At 41.5% G+C, this 17,194-nt stretch overlaps 1 protein-coding gene across 1 annotated transcript; it reads left to right on the forward strand.

Moving 5' to 3' along the window:
• Positions 1-3,376: 3,376 nt before the first annotated feature.
• GPR143 (G protein-coupled receptor 143) lies at positions 3,377-16,949 on the forward strand. Its single transcript, XM_075491907.1, has 8 exons — positions 3,377-3,781; positions 5,472-5,581; positions 8,555-8,649; positions 10,000-10,092; positions 10,585-10,694; positions 12,044-12,152; positions 14,715-14,832; positions 16,290-16,949. The coding sequence occupies exons 1-8, from the start codon at positions 3,538-3,540 to the stop codon at positions 16,587-16,589; spliced, it is 1,179 nt and encodes a 392-aa protein (XP_075348022.1). The 5' UTR covers positions 3,377-3,537; the 3' UTR covers positions 16,590-16,949.
• Positions 16,950-17,194: the final 245 nt, after the last annotated feature.

Here is a 17,194-nt window from a genome sequence, read left to right on the forward strand (position 1 = left end):
GCTTTCCCTTAGAAGCAGGCAAGCCAGTGTTTCATCTTAATGATGAACATGGACTGGACTGAAACTTTATGTCCCAAGTCCGAGGAGAGCGCGAGTAGGTATTTCTAAAAGCTGTGTGTATGGAGTACCTGCCTGTTCTCCTTGCAAGGAGCACGATATTTTTCTCATTCTTGAGCACATCGCTGCCAATGTATAAAACCAGGACTGGAATTTTCAGTGTTGTGCAATGTTGTACTTGATTGATTGGTATTTGCAATGCCAAGGAGTTTTTTAATGTTTCTTGTATGTGTGCTAATTGGTTTTCTCCAGTGGTTTTCTCCTCTTTCTTCCATTTGCTTAACTGAGATCCTGCCTTGGTGCAGAAATGAGAGACATACCGTATTCGTGGGTCTGTTTCGTACCACTGGCAGCAGTGGGAACTATGTCAATAATTTCAGAAGGAAGGGAATTAGGACCTGTAGAACAATGTAAGTTTTATTGAATACTAAATGATGTTCCTTAACAAGGCAAAATAACTCTTCTCTTTCTTTCATTACTTTTCTGTTTCCTTTGCCTTTGTCCCAAGCTTTTATCCTCTTATTTTCATAATCATGAGAAGCCAAATTAATCTCAGGTATAAGACTACCAAACCAGCTTTGAATTTCTTTGACTGTTCTGACTCTTTATACTTTGAGCCCAGCAACAAGGGCCAGAGACTAGCTAGATCTTACCAGTTGAGATATTGGATGGCTCATTAGTTTGGCAGATCCATCGCTCATTCAGCCTCAGATCTCCACATGTAAAGACATACCTACCTGTATCATGGCAGGTACCCATTCACTCATGAGTCACCTTATTTTCTTTTTGTATTAGGTATGCTACAGGTCATATTCTTTGCTTCCAATAAAAATCACTCCCTCTCTAAGTAACTGTGTCATCAGATCCTGAGAAAGTAAGAGGGAAGGGACTCAGAAGAAGAGGTTAAAAAGCAATCCTCCACTCAGAGAAGTAAAGCAATAACAATAGGGTGCACAGCTGGCAAACCTGTGGAGAGAAAAGGAGAGAAGGATAAAAAAAATTAATCTCCAGAGTATAAGACTACAATTGAGGAATGAAGGTAGTTTCAAAGTAGCTGAATAAAAGGGAGGGAGAAGTTAAAATAATGACATAATAAATCCACATGGGCAAACTAGAAAACCACGGTTAGGATCAATAAAAACAGATGATAAGCAGAAAAAGCAAAACATACAAAACATTCCCATTTGTAAGCTAGAACAAATGATCAGAATACAACTTGACATGCCTTTCAAATTTTTGAAAGAAGGAAAATGGCAACAGGAATAGTGAGGGGAACAATTTTAGAAACTGGTAGTGGAAATGAAAGGCTTCTATTCAACAGTTTCTGTCTAATAATCTAAAAGTTTTGCTGTTCTAAGTATAAACCAGGCAATATAAATTCAGCTTCAAATGAGAGCAAACATCATTTATTTTAATTTATATGTATTTGCATTGTTTATGTGGTATATGATGGCTTTATTTTAAATAATAATCTGTCTCTGTGGAATCAATGTAATTTTTGATTCTTAGTAGCCAGGTAGACTGCAATGCAGTATCTTGACAGAGAGGTGGCAACTCTATGCACTGCTGCTCTAGCAGAGGTGGAATGAAGTCCGAGGAGTCCCAACCTTGTACTGACAACAGAGCCTTGTATTGACAACAGAGCATAGGTATTCTCCTTTACCTCAACAAGAGTTTGTATTTCTGGCGCAGGGCAATCTGGTTCGCAACCTTGCTGGCCCCAGTGTATTTTTGTATACATGATAGTCACAAAGCGTAGGATTGCAACATCCAGGTCAGTCACCTGTCCTCATCCATGGAGCAGGAAAATCTATGCTGGAAAGCAGCAAAAACATCCTGGTAGCTTCCAGCCTCAAATTCAGCTGCCTGGGTTTCAGAGTCTTTAATGATGTGTATGCCTAACTTCCCATTATAGAGTTCAGACACCTTGCTGATGTGTGGACACCTGTGTGTAGGAGCCTGAATCTGCAAGCTAGCATCCTGCTCTTCAGGTGACGTAGCCCGGGCAGAGAACTGGGGAGTCCCCTGGGAGCAGGCTGGGCGGACGCACGACGTGCCCGGCAGCTTGGGCTCCAGCTGCCACCCCAGCCCTGCCACGGCCATCCCGCCCTGGGAAGCTGCAGGGCCCCCACCAGCGGTCAGCAGGCTGATGAGCTTGGTGGGGTTCATTCTTGCGCTGGGATCAAGCGTATAAGGTGCCTTGTGTAATGAAGAACTCAGTAGGTACCATTTTACCCAGGACTGACGGCTGTTTTCTCTACTGAGGGCAAACATACCGACTGAAGCCTCTGTGTTTTATAACCCCTGCACACAAAACATCCCACTGTCATTCATCAGGCCTTCATAATTTCTGCTAAAATTATGAAGCTGGGCCATTGGAAAAAAAATAAAAGGTTAGGTCATTTGTTCTTACAAGGACTAATTGTAAAATCCATGAATGTGTTATTTAACATCCAGTTCATTTCAAGTATGTTGGCAATGCTCCCTCCTGTATTTCCTGAACATGTTCCTACAAACAAATTTTCTGGAGGGGTGAGGGCTGACGCAAGGAGTTTGAAACTCCGATGAGATGGGAGAGTTAATTTTTGTATTTATGATTGCTAGTATTTGCTGCTGTGGCTAATAGGACCCCTGAATTAAAGGATATTGTCTAGCTTATAAAGTAAAACCAAATATTACCGGTCAAATTCCTGTTTTCATATTAAACACTTACCAAATTAAAAAAAAAAAGAAAATTATTCTTGAGAAATCAAAAGTCCTGGAATTTTCCACGTCAAGCTGATCTGACGCAGACAGTACAGACTAAAGAGAAGACTTTTTGTGATTGCGGTTTAAATAGGATGAGGTTAACATTGTCTTCCTAAACGTAATTTCTTTCTACAGTGATAGGATATCATATTTCTAATTTTAATTACAGGGATGGGTGGGTTGGATCACTAAAATTTAGATTTGGGTTAGGGTGTGGATTTATAGCCCTGCTCCTCCCTGTAAAGGCTGGGACTGCTTGTGTCTGGACTCATCTTTTTAATTAATTTGCAGTAATTAAAGGGTGCTGTGTGGGATGGGGCTAAAGAGAAACACAATTAAAATGTAATGCTTCTCCTTTGGTATCTGCATCCTTATTTATTTTAAACCATCTTCAATGCTCTGGTGAGTTTAAGTCTTCCTGTATCACATACTGTGCAAGCAGAAATATGCGAGTGAACTGTTGCCAATGGCTCTGAGCAAGCATGGGGTATGTTTCAGATTACACTGTGTTTTCTTGTTCGGATCTGATCTTGCTAGGAGAGGCTGAGAAAGGCAGCTCTAGGGGATTTACTTCTAGCAGCAGCAGCAGCAGGCAGCAGCACATGATCCATCGATCGCGTGATTCTCACCACTTAGGACTAATGGGGAGAGTGAAGGAAAAGCGAACGCTGCCTTGGGGAAGCAACAGCATTTTCTTCTGCTCGTGGGGCCCCTCCACCAGCTGGACGCTTCATGGCTTCTCCCAGGTTAGAAACCTACTGCTGCCCGAACCGGGATGCAGCTACACAGCTAGTGATGAACTTCCAGCCCCAAGTCTTCTGCGGAGTTTGCATTGGCAGTGCCTCTGTCAGTCTGCTGCTGACCATCCTGCAGCTCCTGCCGAAGAAGGGACAGAGCCCGCGGAAGATGCCCAAAGCCTCCTCCTCTTCCACCATCCTTCTCCTTATCTCCATTTGTGACATCCTTGGTGGCTTAGGTAAGCGTCAGCTTCATGTCCCTCACCCTTGCTGTAGCAGGTTCTTGTTGCTCTGAGGTACCATAGCCAAATGAGGCCGGTGAGTGGACGGCAGCGATTTCTGAGGGAAACATGCTGTACATATTCACAGGAAGATTTGGGCTAAGGGAGATCAGAAAATGATGGGCCTTTGGGGGAGAAAGGCCTTGTTTAATAGAAGTAAAAGCTCTTGACAGATCTACACCAAAATCTCTGCTTTAAAACAAATTAAAATCCAGAACAGTGGCTGGTTCTCACAGTAAGGCATAAAAGTGGAGGCGAGGCAGCACGTTTAAAACTAAAGCTGACATCAAACACTTAGCCGATCCTTAGGACTACATTTGAAAAACACTTCCTATATGTCTTTAAATCCTCTCAGACCAAGTTTGCTGTCTTGTTCGTGTGCCAGCCACTTCTCTGGGCACATCACATCGACAGCAAATGATTTTGAATTGGCAGCTGTACACAGATCATGCTGGACACAGGCTTTTGAAATGCGAGCGAAGCTCCCTTATCGAGGACAACCGGCTGCCCGGCCCCTGGCTGATAGGCTGGAGGAATAAAACAACAGAGAATAAAACAGAACTCATGAGTCAAAATGAAACTAATGTGTCTAAATCTGTCCCATCAGTCTATGGCATTTGCTGCTAAATTAGATATAAATTACCATGACACATGCTATGAAAATACAGGATGAGTTTGTCTCTACAATAACATTTTTTCCCTCACATTAGATAACAGAAGTACTGCTGTTTTGTAAGTCTCTCTCGCTGCCTGGGGAGGGAGTGGGATTTCAGGTCTTTTCGCCTTTCATACCTAGCCAGGTTGTCTCATGGTACATAATAAGTACCAATATTAAAACAAACATTAGAGGGGGAAATAAAGAAAGAGAGATATGGAAAAAACATGTGTGCATTCACCTGGAAAAGGTCCTTTCAGTCAGATGAGGCCAGCAATAGATAAAGTTATTTTTCTCCCTTTCTCTTTCACTGGCAGACTCAAACTATTCATCCAGCATTGTCTTTGAATTAGACTCACTTTGGTGGGTGGGAAACCGTTCTCTCTTGGTGGGAAACCTGGTGGTTTTGTTCTGCTATATGTTGGTGTTTTAATGCCTATTTCAAGCAAACCCAGAAAATCTCACTAACAAACTGTAAGTTCGTTTAAAAAAATGGGTATTTTTCTCACCTAATTCCGAACCCCTGCTTTGTTCAGTCCTGTGACAGAGAGGAAAAGAGCTGCTTGTAAAAATGAAGACAGCGAAAAGTGGGAAATAACTTTTTTCTGCAGTGAGGGATTATAGATAAATTAATATTAGCATATGAATATATGCCGATAAAATGGTAAATAGTTAGTTACTGTTTTATGTCGATCTGTTAGATGCTATCCAATTTATTTTAGGGAAGTGTATGACAGTACCTGTAAGTAAGTGAGATTTTAATCTACATAACATTTCAAGTCCCAGCAGCTTCAGACTCTTGGGGCTACTTTCCCTGAGCGATTACACCGACGTTTAAATAGCACAGTTGTTCCTGATGCGCTCCTCTGCCGCCGTAGCCTTCCTGTAGACCCACAAGATCTGGGCTACGATGTGAAATATGCGGCTGGGGAGAAGCACGTGACTCGAATCACACCAGCAGATTCAAAGCATTAATACATATTTTTTCTTTAGGTATGATCTTCAGGTCAAGTGTGTGGCTAGGCTTCCCAGGCTTCATAGCTAACATTTCTGTGGTGAACGGGACCGACGTGTGGCCTTCTGCTTTCTGCGTGGGGAGCGCGGTAGGTACAGAGATCGTCTCCCCATCCTCCTGCTCCCGGTCGACAGTCCCTCCGTGTGGGGAGCCCGAAAGGCAAACCACCGCGTCTGAAGGGAAATTTGGCTGTGAGTCAGAGCCTGGATATGGTGGTTTCAGCCTCTCCCACACCCCTGCAAGTGCGTTCATGCCTCCCTCCGAAAGCCTGGATCAGGCTGGGCAGGGTGCTAGGTGCCGCGCGGTGTGCGTGAGGACGCAGGGCAGCGCGGGTCAGGCTGGTCCCAAGCGTTTTGTAGTAGTCTCTCGTCGCGGGAGTGCTGGGGTAGTGGAGGGCACACCTGTACCGAAGTCAGGGATACGGAGGCGTAAGGGTATAGACATTCCCGAATGGGCTGTGGAACCACCGATTTGGTTTGTGCTGGCACAGCATTGCTACTGTCCCGGCGGCTCCGTCGCACCCATAGCATGAGGGTATCTGCCCGCCTTCTCCAGCAGAAATTACAGCCTGCACGGTGGCAGTGGGGACCGACTGAAACCAACAACTCGGGTAGCTCAAATTAGCTTTTGTGGCGTGAGAGTGTGTGTTTGAGACACAGAGGGACTGCAGGATAAATATACCCAAAGACGCAAAGCTGCTGGCAGAAGGGCTGTGCCTGCCATGTAGGATTATGGCTCAGATTGCTGCTTATATGGCCATTCAATGACTGCATCTGGCCAAGTCTAATTAAGTATCTTCTGGATTAAAATGCAAGAATAAGAAAATGTAAATGCATTCCAAAAGTGCAGATTAAAACTCAGTTTCAAATATTACAATCGCAGTACTGAGACATATAATTTGAGTTTACTGTGCAAGAAAAAAGGCCATGTTTTTTACTAAAACATGGAGAATGACAAATAAGACAGATCATCACTTTACCCAAATTTAATAGGAATGTGGAGTGCCCAGTGAATTCATGCCTGAGCAATAACAGTACAATTCAAAGTTTACAATATAGAAGTGGATATGCTGCATGTAAACAAAATTATTCCGCTCCAGTAGTTTTTAAATAAAACAATATGTGCCAAATATGTGAACTCATTGTACCTTATATGCCTATATAATGACAATTTCAGACATGATAGTGTTGTGCCAGAGAAGCAAATATCAGTTGTACGCATCTATCGATTCTCAATTCCATCATACATGTTTGAGTTTTGCTTATTAGGTGCAAATGTTGATTTTTTTTCTTTGAGGAAGAGGAAACCAGCAACATCAATATCTTGTAGCAAGGACATCCTATTCAAAAACCATGTTTACCTATGTCTTAAATGTCACTTGCTGGCCCTTAACACAAAAAATAGTATTTTTAAACAGTGACAAAGATACTATACGCAGACTGTTTGTTTTTCATGTGGATCTCAGGTTAGATGGTGAGCAGCATAGCGGTCTACCACAATTTTTATTTTCCCTTTCTTGGGCTCCAGCAAAATGCTGTAATTTGAGTCACTTGCTAAATTCAGATTTAATTATATTGGAATGAAAAATAGCCCTCCTTCCACTCACTTCCCCTAACATATTCTTGTGTTAATAAAATGTTTCTGATTCTATTTTATTTTTCTTTTAGTACTATTTTTTTATTTCACTTAACCACAAGCCAATACAAACTCCAAATAGTGAGGCCTTTAGGCATCTCCTTTGAATAACACCCTCTGGTTTGTAGAGGGGTACCCTCTCAGGTACTGTAGCAAGATGTGTCATTTTGCTAAAAAGTGAGATAGCATATGAAGATTTTGGTTTTAAGTGCATCTGATTTATATTATTTTTGGAGACAGTCTTGTCTATGTTCGATTTTCTGGGTGGAAAGACCCCGCAGTTTATTTTTGTATACGTGTGTATGTATAGTAAATTGTGCATTTTTCAACTGCAGCAAATAGGTGAAAGTGCAGATGAAGTTACATGCTGAGTACTATGGATAAAGTGCATTAGAAGGAAGACTGGAATTTTATATTCTGGCTCCTGTGCACTAGGAAAATGTCATGGTGTTTGAATTAAATACTGAATAATTCATGCCGCAAATGACTAGAGGTAGGGTCTACACCCATGGTGAAAGATTGATTTCCCAGCTTGATTTGCCTTTGGAGGAAGGAATGGTAGATTTCTATTCACTGATGTTTGGCTCAGTAACAAGTATGTTGGTTTCCAGCTGTAAAATGATACCACTGCGGAGCCATGATAAAGGATATTCAGATAAGAACTGAAAGAGGGCTCGGAGGGAAGGTAATCTGAATATTAAAATAGTTCCAGACTATTACAAAGAGCCAGCTCCTATGGGGAAGAAATTTGGAATTTATAAACAGCGGCAAAGAAAGGTCACTTATCTTATATAGGCGCATGGGAAAAATGCACAGGGTCAGCTCATGAATGCTGTGGAATTTAACTTGACTTGAACCTGTTTCCTTTCAATTTTTATTGAAGAAATCAGTCAGGGAGTTCAGTATGGATACTTTTCCAGAGGGTGAGTGATATTTTTGTTAATGACCTTTTTTTCTTAATAACCGTTCCCTGAATCGGATTCTTGTGCATGGAGAAAATGCCCGTCGCATGCAGAACCCACAATGCATAGGCACACGGTGGTGATGACTGACCTCAGTTATATTCTCATGCCTCAGCTACTAAGAAACTACTAAAATTTAACCTAAAATTAAAACATCCTCACTATAAATTTCTTTGGGCTTCACTCACGACATTGAGGGTTAGGACTGGAGAGGTAAATAACAGGTTTTCTAAACAACAGAATAAGCTGCGAAAGCAAATGCTGTTCAATTTACCTATGACTTGACCCGTTGGCTGCAGCAATGCTGTTCCTGTGATTTTGAGTAAGATTTCATACCTCATAATCTCAGCTGGAAAATACACACATTTAAAGAACAAATCACCAGGCTAAAGGTTTGAGTCCCTCCCCTGTCCCCAGTGGTACCTGAGAAGCAGCTGGGACATTTAGCATTTTTTTCCCTGCAGATGTGGATCCAGCTATTATATAGCGCTGGCTTCTGGTGGTTGTTTTGCTATGCCGTTGATTCTTACTTGGTGGTAAGAAGATCAGCTGGACTGAGGTACCAGAGTTAAAGCTCTGAATTTGTTATTTTCCTTCCAACACTGTATGTCCATGTTTTTCTGCAGCTATCTATGTGTGTAAGCGAAGCTTGTATAAACATCTGATGTTCATATGGTTATCAGGTAATGATATGGATGAGTGGTGTGCTAAGTGCTTAAATGGCCAGGGCAATGCTCAGATATTGATTTATGCCCAACTGGAATTTAAATGTAACTGGATTCATTTAACCTTTGGAAAAATAGGGAGCAGATTGGGCTCTATAAACTTCATTGCAGCAAGATAACTGTGTCCCTATTGCGTACCTGAAATTGATTCTTCTGGCAAAAGGAGTGTTATCCTGAAAATAAAAAAGCTGGAGGGGGAAGTGCTGAATTTCATATAGTTCATTCTCCAGGTTTTTTTCTCAGATTTTCTATTTTATCCACTTCTCAGTGTTGTCATTATTACGCTTCTGATCACATTTGTAAAGTTTTTAAGAAGAACGATGTGTATTTACTATACATTTTTCTGCAATGCCTGTAGCAGAAGAACCTAAACCCTTTGGAAAGGACCATGCTTTAATGCCAGACAGAAAATATGAGGTGTTTCTAAATTGGGTGTTAGAAGGGCAAAATGACCTTCAGTTGCTACTGCTAAACATGGAATTATGTGACTTGGTTCCCAGATGATACTGAGCAGTCATGGATACTGGAGACATGGTTCGTCTGGCAGATGTTATCAAAATAGGGATTTTTGAGTTAACTTCAGCCTGTGGAGGATAGACCTCATGTTGTGAAGTGCCACAGTTCTAGTCTGAAACAACTGGGACCTACCTCCTTCCCCCATCCCTGATAACCAAAAAAAAGATGTGTATTTGGCCTTGATTCCAAGATCAGAGTAAACATCAAAAGACTTTCTACACACACAGATCTGAATCTCCCTAAGATGGGAGCTGTATCCAACTCTGAAAGTTAAACCTAATTCTCTGCAAATTACAGAAGGGTGGTTTATTTGACTGTGTGGCTCCATTCTTAAGTTTCAGTCCCCTAATTTGCTCTCGGCAGGAGAAATGAAGGATGCAGGGGTTCCTTCTGGAGATTTGGGGATAAGGAAAGGCTTTCCACCCTACAGGCTGGAGTACACAGGACTTCTGTGTGCAAGCCTGAACAACAGCTTTGGCTCATCCTTTTTCTGAAGGCCCCCCCCCAGCCCCACCGGCTTTGCTCAGTTTAGTGTACTGTCAGTGTTGTTCTGCACCATTTCGTATCTGTAAAGCTCCGTTTCAGTGAGGGTCCTATTTTTATGTTGCAATGTGGAAAGTGTAAGGTTTGGTGTCTTTAATTACGCCTGTCCTGTTTGGTCCCTGCAGTACGATTGTGCTGTACCATATGATGACGTGGGGCCTCGCGGTGATGCTCTGTGTGGAGGGAATTGCACTGCTTTACTACCCTTCTCTCTCCAGGTAAGCGGGGCTCTGGGAACAGACGGTGAAATCATAGCGCGCTCTGGGCATTTGAATGTCTTTTGGTCAGCTTGAGAGACAGACATCCAAAGGTTGGGCTTTCTTGGTCTTTGACAAGCATGAGTAAGTGAGCATTCTAGAAACACCTGCCTGGGTTTCAGGGGGCCCTGAAGAAATATGCCAGGCAATACAGGCACTGGAGCATGCTGCAGGGCTGTGATATAGCTTCTGCTATGAGCCACTGTTCCCCCACTCCTGGTTTTAGCTTTGTATTTGTTCATTTAAATTTGAGAAAAATGCACAGGCAGTACATGTTAAAAATCAATTTTGTGTCCCATGTGAACTGGTGGCGAAGGTCTGTGAATTAAAAGCTTAGCATCTGTTTGCTTCGTTCCTTTTATTTTTTTATGTTAAAGGTGACATAGATAGAATAGCCAGAACTGTCAGCTGTGGAAAACAAAAATGCATAAGCTGTTAATGATTTCTTCTCAGCTGCGAAAATGGCTTGGAGCATGCAATCCCACATTACATCACAACCTATGCCCCACTCCTGCTAGTGCTGGTGGTCAACCCAATCCTGTTTAGGAGGACAGTATCAGCAGGTATGTTCCTAATGGCCAGCATCAATCAGTATTATTCAGCAACATAACCATACTGTAAAAAGTCATGCCTGAGTATTCAGTGATGTGAGATAGCTCCTTATTAAATCATAAAGATACAGCAAAGGGTGGGAGGGAGTTGCCTATTGAAATGAAGATACCATCTTGATGGGAAATTTGCCCTAGAGACACACTCTGATGACGTACTCAAGCTATGCTGTTATAAACCTCTACTGCAGGTTGGCAAAGGTGTTCCTATGTTACTAAATTACTCTTGATTTAAAGTATTTGAGGCAGTGTATAGTGGATGCTTAACTCTGCTGTAGCATTGGTACCAACCTGCACTTCGGAAGGTAATTCGTTCTGGTTTAAAGATAATATTGGTGAGACCTGATAGTTGATTTAACTTCTTGGCAGCCCTGGAGCTAAAAAAATAATAAAATATGATCAGAATTTTGTCACTCCTGATTCTGAGATTATGAAACAAATGGGAATTGTACACAACTCAGATGGAATCTTGAAGTTCCCATTTAATTTATTATCCAGTGCTTTGAAGAAATGAGACTGAAAAAAAGCCACAGATTCAATGTATTCTTTGCATGTAATATGACCAGTGCTAGATGTTTGCAGTACCTGAATTCATACTTACCATCTACACATTGAATATATAAAAACAGCAACAGAAGACCTTGTATTCTCAGTTCAGCCTTCATCCCATCTATCCTGCATCCCTCAGTAATACTAATTTTCAAAGGAACAGTTGTTCCTTTAAAAAGTTGTTCCTATAAAAAGCTGCTCTTGTTATGGGAAAATACACACTGAGTATATTTGTGTTTGTGCATATGTATATTCCTTGTGATACCTGAACAGCATGTGGCATAACTGTCTAGTTTTGCTGATGTTACGCCTTCAAGTTTTAGAGGTGTAGCCAATGCTGTATCAATTGCATAATGAAATATAATGTGCATAATAGTCTAAACATCACATAATAAATATGTAACTATATCACACATTACATAGAAGTTGCAAGCACTACCTTTTGTTATAAAAGAAAAGTATGTTGACCATACTATTTTCTATTTTTAGTGGGACTGAGAGAAGAAAAACCAGCTAGTGGGATATCACTCATTTTAGGAATCCATAATGGATGTACTTCTTTTCCTTTAGTATTAAGCTGTATGTGAGATTCCTTGATGATGGTCCTTCCAGCTTCTGAACTGCTGCTGGAGACAAATCCATCCGTTCCTTTGTTCCCTTTTCACAGACATCTATCTTCTGGATCCTTGTGCCTGTAACTAACAAGATACATACATACATACATACTAACAAGAACATAATTGTATGCTTTCCAGTTGCCTCCTTACTGAAAGGGAGACAAGGGATTTATACAGAGAATGAAAGACGTCTGGGGACAGAGATCCAGATCCGCTTCTTCAAAATTATGCTGGTATTTGTTATTTGGTAAGAGGTGCATTATTTTGTTTTAAACTGACTTTTTCCCAGCTGGAGAAGGTCAGGGACAAGCATAGAGTCTGATGGGTTGCTTCATTTTTGTCTTTATGCTTGGAAGGGAAGGTGTCTAAGGAAGAAGTAGTTTCTAAACTAGTTCACAAAGTAGCTGAATCATTCATGTAGCATCACAAGGCTGCAAGGAAATGATAAAAATGTTTAACCAACAGGAAAACAATAACCCCAAGCAACAATAGCAAGAAAAAAAAAAAAAGGTTGGGCATAGGATAAAGCTGTCTGGAACAGCAGCTCCCCAGCACTGTGGGCTGATAGACAGCTTTCTGTACTGAAGCTTTCTCAGAGCCTCTTGTCACCAAACACATCACTGAAAACCTACAATAAATATGCTTCTAAGACTGCCTTCATGGCCCTGACTATGATTATATAATGCAGCCACCTCTGTGGTCTGCAGATCTCAAGTGTGTGAAAAAAGCATGGATACCGACTGGAAATACAGGGTTATATGCCAGAAAAGAAATTGCCATATGATTGTGGGTGATATTTCTGATCATTTAATCTTTTTTTTTAATATTCCATCTTCCTCCATGAAAACAGTACTTTGGGGTAGGACAGAAAAGAGATAGGGAGGAGAGGAGAGAGGGAACAAGGGAAGTGAGGAAGGAGGGAGGGTACACACCTCATCCCCAAATCCCTGCACCTCTGCTCCAGCAGCACCATCCAGTGGAGTGGTGACTGGAACTGGAGGAACTGGAGGACACAGCAAAACTGAGCTGAAATATGGCCTGCTTTTGGAGAAAACTGTTTTTACTCCAGTCTCACAATTACCACACAGCAATAAAGGCACCAGAAGGGGTGGTGATCCACTCTACAAGGGTCTGTGCAATGACCTTGCAAGAAGTGGTCACTGCTGTGAAGTGTTTTAGCAGTTACCACTGCTACATGGGTAACACAAGTGACAGGGGGAGGAAGGAAACGGTCCGGGAGTAGTGAAATGACTTGGGCAAACTTCACAGTCTCTACAACTACTTAACTTTTTTATACGCTGGTACATTAATGCATGTTACATTGCTTTAAAAGGCTGAGAAGGGAGAAAGACTGCCTTTTTATCTTCTCCGGGCTGCTCTGTACACTGGAGTGCTCTGGAGGGAAATTATTGTCTTTTTTTGGGGAATAATAGAGTCCGCTTGGCTTGGGAGAGAGGTTTCTAGTGCGAAGGGTGGGGTAGCCAGCAGGAGAGGGGGAGAGAGACAGCAGTGAACAAGCCTGCAGCGTGGCTTCCTGGAAATTGTTGAAATAATGAGGAGCAGAGATTTAGCCAGGCTTCCAGGGTTGTGGAAAGAGCGAGCCTTATTCTGGAGCCCAGAGGCACCACAGAAGTGCGTTGCAACCTAAGGAATGGTGGCCAGCTTGCTGGTCTGGGAGCAAACATGAAAGAAAGGACCAATTCCCCAAGGATACAGTGGGGACATTTGTTTATTTCCATTCCGTCTCATTCTGGGCTTTCCTATTAAAAAAAATAAACACGACTCTAGTTTTGGATTTTGTTCTCCTGATAAAACATAAGCTTTAGAGTGTAAAACCTCTCTCAAAGGTTACTGCAGGGAAAGACTGAGGCAGTCCCATCTTAGAAGCTTAGGGAAGATGCCCTTCCATCCCAGAGGTCAAATAAGAGATGAGTTAGTCAAAGACAGCAGGTTGGGGCAACACGGGGTGGAAGAGATGCCTGCAGATTTGGGAGGGGAGAGCTGGAGGTTTTACACTGTGATAAAAATATAATTGCAGGAAGGACGTGTGTAAACCCCTTTAGAAAGTATGACATGGATGCTGATGGTTTCCTTTCTGACGCTGCAGTAGAACTATAAAGAAACACTGGTCTGACTGTTTAGAGGTCATAAGAAGTTACAACCATTTACTATAACCTTTATTTAGTGTAGAATATCCCCAGTTTCTTTCACAGGAGGAGGTTTGATTATGCTTATCCTTCTCTGGAAACAGAAATTACCTTTATTCCAAGAAGTTGATGGCATTTTCAAGGATTTTAAAGTCAACTTTGTTTTTGTTTTGTAGTTTTTTTATGTACATTTTGAAAGTCTGCTGGAATCTAACTTGGAAATTCTAACTCCAGCTAGAGTTTCTGCAGCCTTTTACAACATCCAAGCATGTATTTGGTTTCCTTATCTGTGAGCACTATCCTTTCAAGACACAAGCAAAAGAAGTCAGCATGCATGATGTTCCCATTATGGATCACAGTTATTTATCATCTCCATTTTATCCTGCAATTTACTGTTCTGCAGCAAGCTCAGATGATCAGTTTCTTTTTTGTTTCTTTGTTTGTTATATTGATTTCTTTGTCTAGGCCTGGGCTAGCAAGTAAGTTTTTGATCTCAGAAACCTACTGGTCCCTTCAGATTGAGACTTAACATTAAAACAAAAATCTTACTCTCCTTATTAGTGATCCCAATTTCTATAATCTGAAAGTAAAGCATATTTTACATATACATATGCATATATATAACTGTCTTGTTCTCTTCCTCTTCTTTATTCCTGCAATAGCTGGTCATCCAATATCGTCAATGAGAGCCTTTTGTTCTACCTTGAAATGCAGCCAGATATCAATGAAATGCTCCTGAAAAACGTCAGAAGTGCTGCACTGATCACATGGATTATAATGGTAGTTCAGCCGTGACATTGCTTAGACTTAGAAATTACTTTTATAAGACTGGTGGAACAGCACCAGTGTAGCGGGTGGTTTATGATTTTGGGGGATATAAACACTCTGAAAATCAAGGAGGAGAAACAGAAAGTAAGAGAGAGGAAGGAGCAGTCACTGGGACGGCTTTTCACATAAAAACTTTGCCAAAAATGTACCAAAAGGCCAACTATTTCTCTCGTTTACTGGAGTATGCATTCTCTCTGTGAGTGATTGCTACCCAGTTGAAGATACAGAACAGACCACTACAATGATTTCTAGTCTAACCTTGCTAACCTCTGCCACAATGCAAGCTAGAAAGTTCTAGCTCACGATTCCTGAAGGTTCCCCAATAAAATGGGCATTTTCTTGTAATTCTCTGTTTGTAACTAGGGTTTTCTTTATTATAAAGAATAGTTGCATCTTATATTATGACATCTGGGGACAAATAAATGAAAAATCTTGAAAGCAATGCACCGAAAAATAGCTGTAAGATGCTGGCCTCTTACTGTACCCTACCCTCTTTTCTCCTATTGGAATATTTGACAAGGGATTTTTCAGAGGTGATATTGCAGGTTCTTTTTCCAAGAGAGTTTATTCTGGAGCTGTTAAATACCTGTAAGGCCTGATCATGCTTTGTGTAGTTAAGCCCTTGAGCCGTTTTGTGGTTGAAGGGTTAAGCGATGCAACTGATTTGATACAACCTCCTCCTCTGACAAGGAGTGAACACGTTCATGTGACAGGGACCTTGCTCCTGCTCACCTGCAGAGCAAGAGGTCAGGTCTCGTAACTGAGCTATTTTTTAAATTGGCTGTAAAAATAATTTGCTCTTTTCTCATGAGAAAAATGGAAACAGCTAAAGCCATATACTTGCCAAGCATCCCACGGCACTGGGAACAGAGACAATTTTTTGGGAAATCACTTGGGATTTTCTTTTTCAGTGTCTCTCCCCATTTTTCCATCCCACTTTGATGGACATTTTCATTGGCTCAGGAATCTGCAGCAATTCCAGACAGATCAATTGCTGCTATTTTAAAAAACTTGACTCTGTGTGTGCTAGTGTCTGTCATATATTTGACTTGGCTTCTAGTGAAAAATGTAGTATTTGCTTTTGTGAATAAAAAAGTCTAGAGCTTGTGGGGAATGTTAAAAACACACCAGGGGACTGACCAGCTAAAATTCATGCTTGAAAACCATTCGGTGCTTACTGTTCACTGGGATGGCCTCAGCATATTAGAACAACAGGTCTTGGTATTTCGCTCCGACTTGTTTGTGTCTGCAAATGGGAACAACATACACTTTTATTTGCATGCAAATCGCATCTTTTAAAGACAGCAGTTGTTCAGTGAAAGGGAAGTTGTTAATGCATGCAAAGTGTTTTGCTGGAGTTCAAAATGAAGCCTTGCTGGTGTAACTCCTGTTGCACTTCTCTTTCCTAGGGGGTTCTTAATCCGATGCAAGGCTTCCTCTTCACATTAGCTTTCTATGGCTGGACGGGATGGAGAGTGGACCTGAAATGGCGAAAGAGAGAAATACCCTGGGAATCGATGTCCTCATCAACTGTGGGTGAAAATGCATTTCCCTCACCAGTGAACTACCAAAGCAACATCCATGATTCAAAGAAGGTATCGACAACTGACAGCCAGCAGACCGACGAGGCTATAAGCATGTTGTCTGAAGGTAACACTAGTGGTGATGACAGGTTAACCAGGAGCTCTCCCATCTACCAGGGCTGGTAGTTTATAGGTGCAGAGCTGGATCCCACTTCTCACGTTGTCAAGACTCATAAACCCACGTCACTGTGTGAACCGTTGCGTACTCTGGAATTAGGTTTGTGCCCAATGGCTTGATGGCATTTCCTATAACGTGTGCATTTGTGTGAGAGAGAACGTGTGAAATGGAGAGAAATTATGGTTTATGTCCTCATTTGCCTTATGGGAGATGTGTTAAAAGGTATAAAAGCCTGATCATTTTTCAGCAGGAGGATATCTCTGCAAATATATATGTTACTTATGATTCATTTTCATCCATTCTGTTTTAATCTCTTGTAACCTCCATACGGTAGAAGAGTCTTTTGTTTAAATAAATGGACTACTAATATGTTGGGCTTTAAAATGTGTTGCCTCGCTTGCCTTGCTCAGCATAAAATTCCTTACTCAGAATTACAGCTCTAGGATTTCTGAGACACCATTTCCAGCCTTGACACTCTGGTAAAACATTAGTAGCAGCAAACTTTGACATCAGCACAAATATTCCCTGTTTGTGTAGAATCTCACTGACATAGTCTCCCTTTAGCTTGTTTATATGAATTTTCAGTTTGGTTTTATCTAGGGAGCTGAAAGGC

Source organism: Mycteria americana, chromosome 1 (assembly GCF_035582795.1).
Source record: "Mycteria americana isolate JAX WOST 10 ecotype Jacksonville Zoo and Gardens chromosome 1, USCA_MyAme_1.0, whole genome shotgun sequence".
NCBI lineage: Eukaryota > Metazoa > Chordata > Aves > Ciconiiformes > Ciconiidae > Mycteria > Mycteria americana.